Source organism: Corvus brachyrhynchos, unplaced genomic scaffold, assembly GCF_000691975.1.
Source record: "Corvus brachyrhynchos isolate BGI_N302 unplaced genomic scaffold, ASM69197v1 scaffold56, whole genome shotgun sequence".
NCBI classification, from domain to species: domain Eukaryota; kingdom Metazoa; phylum Chordata; class Aves; order Passeriformes; family Corvidae; genus Corvus; species Corvus brachyrhynchos.
Genome location: NW_008238664.1, coordinates 4,798,966 through 4,803,010, shown reverse-complemented (window position 1 = coordinate 4,803,010; position 4,045 = coordinate 4,798,966). Strand labels below are relative to the sequence as shown.

Below are 4,045 nucleotides of genomic sequence, written 5' to 3'. Positions count from 1 at the left end.
CTAGTGATAAGAGAATAACCAGGGAGATGAGTTCAGCTGTTTGCAGGTTTGAGAGCTGTAGTGGTGGTGAAAGTGTTTTAATAAGAAATCCTGGTGCAGGCTCTTAGGAAATCTGGTTTTGTTGTGGTTTGCCTGTAGGGCCATTGCCAGCTAGCACAGTTGCAACCAGATCTTGTCGTGATGCTCTAATGGGACATTTTTAAGGTCCAGATGCTTCACGTAGCCTCAAAATACCTTCCCAATATATGCCATGGTGGTTTCAAACTCTTGTCCTGTGACATCTGGCACACCGATAGCCCTGCAGGCCTCCACACCTATCCCACAGGCCAGGTCAGGGGGAGATCTAGTCATCCCCATTAGTTTTAGGGGTTTGTGGGACAGATGTCAAACTAATTTCAGAGAAGTAAGAGAATCAAAGGAGCCCCCAGTAGACTCAAGGCACAGCGGTTTTAGGTGCATGCACCCCAACTGAACTCGGTGCCAGTGAGACTGACCCAGCCAGTCTAAAGGACTCACTAGAGAAAAATCCGTCCCTGTCTTAAAAACAAAGAGCAAGGAAAAACCACTGAAGCCTGAGCAGCTTGAGTATCACTTTGCTCTATTTCCAGGCAGGGTCATAGGTAGATGATTAGTCAAATTCCAAACATCCTCTTCCTTGCAGTCTGGAGGTTCAACAGGGATTAGCTTTTTGTTTCTGATGTAGAGCTTCTAAAAACTGCCAAGCATCATCCACATGAAAATAAATAACTCTATTTCTATCCCATCTAGCATGTAATATAGCCGGATATTTAAAAAAAAAAAAAAGTGCACATCACACATATCTGCCCCAAAATCAGGCCCTGCAGCAGCTACCAAGGAAGAAATCTGCAGCAGTCCCTGCTAGCTTTCTGCCGAGACCTTCTCCTCTCCGGCAGCAATATCTCTCCCTGCTGAGGAATTTGATCAGCCCTCCCACACACAGGCTGTTCTGTCCTGGCCAGGCAGCCACTACAGCGTGGGGGACTCCCTACACAGGCGGCGTGAAGGTGGTGGAGCCACGCCAGCTGATTTGAGGGCAGAGAGCCTCAAAAGGCACCTGGGCCTCCACCGATCCTTTGGGAACCTTAAACACATAACGGGGTCATGGACATTCGGGACCTAGCTACCCTCAGCTCCCTCTACAGAGATAGAAGGGCTTCTCAAATCCTCACCTTTCCCCCTGCTGACTGCTAAGGAGCTCAAGGCTACAGTGTTTCTTTGGCTGGAAAGAGGTGAGATGGACCAAGGCCCTTTTAAAACCTTTTTTTGAAGCCTCCTACAGATTTCAAAAGGAGTTTCAGCACCCAGGTGGACATCAGGGTTATAGCTCCACACTGCTGGGGGGTTAGAGCCAAATTATCATCACTTAAAATGGCTGGCACGCTGCTGGTGGGCCAGGATGGAGAATGAGGGGAATTATAAGAGTGTCCTGAGGAATTTGGGGTGGAACAGGGCTAACACGGCTGGAGCATCTAAGATAAAGTCTTCTTAAGATCTCTGGCGGTGGAAATGAGCAAAGGTATGCCTTGCATTTCTACTTCCACCCCCTTGAGCTCCACAATTGGAACCGAGCCACTTGAGACTCAGTTTGAGGGACTCCCAGGACCCTCCTTATCCCTGCACTCATGCACCTCAGATGGCCTGGGCTTTGGAGCTCACATGGCTCTGACCAACTCCCCAGCTGTGGAGAAATCTGCCCACTCTTCTGCTGGGTTTGAGTGAACAAAGGTGATCCCTTGTTCTTGACTTTGACATGCTGCCCCAGAGGAGCTAGGCTATTTCAACAAAGCTATGGAGGACCCCCAGTATTCATTGTGTCCCTGTGCTTCCTGACCAACTCCCACATTCATGAGACCAAAAAAAAGGGCGTAGCTGGGCAAGCTGGGAGGTGCTGTCAGATGCCTGCTACAGAGGTGCCTGCTGCTCAGTTCCAGTGGCTGCTCCTCCTGCACCCGGACACTTCGGATGGTGCATATGCGAGTGCTGGTGTGAGACCGTGTGTTTTAGAGAGGCTTGGCTGCAGGAGACTCTCAGGGACCCAGAGAGTCTAAGGGAGCATGTGTGATGCTGTGAGATGAGGCCACTGGTATGCCAGTGGGTGTACGTATGTGAGAAGGGAAGAGAGAGGGGGAGAGTGAAGGAGAACACATGGATGCCCAGGGATGTGTGAATGAGACAGAATTTGCACGTAGCTGAGCATGAGAGCGGCTCGAACAGGAGCGTGTGCGTAGCATAGAAAAAGCAGGGAAGATGCTTGGGATGCAGAGCGAACGCCTGCCGAGCGCCTGCGGTGCATGACGGTGCAGGAATGTATCAGTGGCTACGAGCCTGCACAAAGATGGTGCAGAAACCCCTCCTGGTCGTGCCCGGAGTGTGCTTTGCGAGTGTGCAAGTCGGCGCCGGGAGATCACTCGTATGTACGTGAGAGGGCGTGAGTACGGGTGTTTTTTCAATAGGATATGACTCTTGAACTCACCTGTTAGCAGCCTTCCCCTCCCCATCCCTCTCCCCCCACAGCAAATATCTGCTTGCTTAATTTCCCTTCAGATGTTTATTACATCGTGGAGATAATCATGCAGCAAAATACCTCCGGGTGCCACGAGCAACACCAGATTGTCTTACAGCAACGTGTAAATTTCTTCGGCTTCTTTTTTTTCCCCTGCACACAAAGAGATGTAAGATATTAAAGTCATCTCTCTCCCTGGAGCTAGTGGTGTAGCAGGGCAGGGAAGGCAGCGAGTGGAGCTGAGAAAAATGGGCTCCAGACTGAAACAGCGAGAACCTGGGGCCAAAAAAAATAACAAACTACCGTGCCGGGAACTCCTCTCTTCTTATCTCTTGCCGAGGAGGCAGGAATTTCTGTCCCCATTCCTCACGCGATATTAAAGCCACATTATACAGGTTGCTGCAGCATTAGTCATTTTTAATTAATTTATCATTTAAATTAACACACTTTTTATTTTGTCAGCAATGAACTGCTACTCCCTCACTAGATTTGTTCCTTGATACCCAGCCAAGAGGAGGATGGCAAGTTATGCTCCACCCATCTCCTCCTCTCCCTCATAAAAGGAGCAGCCCCGAGTGCCAGCTTAGTCTCTCTTGCAGCTCGCAGAAAATAAAGACCTGTCGGCTCTCTCGCCTCTCCTGCAATTTTACCTTTTCTGCATTTTTTTGTTTTTCCTTTCTTGTTGCAACAGAGTGCAGGAGGCAGCATCAGTGGCTCCACTTTGAGGCTTGTCAAGGCTCAGCGCACACACGCACACACACTCACAAACCCAGAGCAAAACATTTGCTCTCACCTGTCTCCAAACCCAAAGCAAACCTCCCGTCCAAGCAAACCGCCAACACTTGGAACGAGAAGGCACCTAAGCCAGAATCTAATGTAAGGGGAAGAAATTAAATGTACACTGGCAACTTTTCTCTAAAAAGCAAGTGGCCAAAAGAAAGGAAAGGAGCATTTTAAGAAGAGGACAACTTAAGGAAGAATTCATTTTTTGGATTTCACACCAAACTTTGAAAAGTTTTTTTTCTTTTAGTTGTTATTCTGTGCACCTTCTTCTAAGAACATTGAGACATTGTTACCTGCATGTAAAAGCTTTTACATAGATATAATTTTTTTTTTTAAATAAAAGGGAAGAAAACCAAGAGGAAGAATAGCATGTGGACCACCTAGCTGAAGGCACCACTGAAGCATCCTTTGCGACAAGGGGGACGCAGACTCTGGATGTGTATAATTCCGAGGGACTGCATTTTTTTCCCACCGGGCTTATGAGATAGCGCAGAGCCAGGCGAGTCACCGAGAATTACTTCTGTCTCCCCTCACCACCACCACCTCCACGTCTTCTTCCAAGGGCTCCTGCGACTCTCCCTGCTCCTCCCGGCTCGCAGGGGACATGGGAACGCGCGGCGCCCTCGATGCCTGAGACCGAGCGGCCGCGGGGCTGTCTGCGGGAAGCGCTTCCCTCCCGGGGCTCGCCGTCCATGTGCCCGCCGCCGGCGGGGCCTGGGGTCGGGGGGAATTTCGGCG

At 49.8% G+C, this 4,045-nt stretch overlaps 1 protein-coding gene across 1 annotated transcript in view; it reads left to right on the top strand.

Annotated features, from left to right (window-relative positions):
• Positions 1-3,021: 3,021 nt before the first annotated feature.
• The window catches only part of PDGFB (platelet derived growth factor subunit B), a 17,599-nt gene continuing 16,575 nt past the window's right edge, over positions 3,022-4,045 (top strand). The window contains exon 1 of the mRNA XM_008636618.2: positions 3,022-4,045. Coding sequence (XP_008634840.2) covers positions 3,934-4,045 — 112 coding nt within the window. The 5' untranslated portion in view covers positions 3,022-3,933.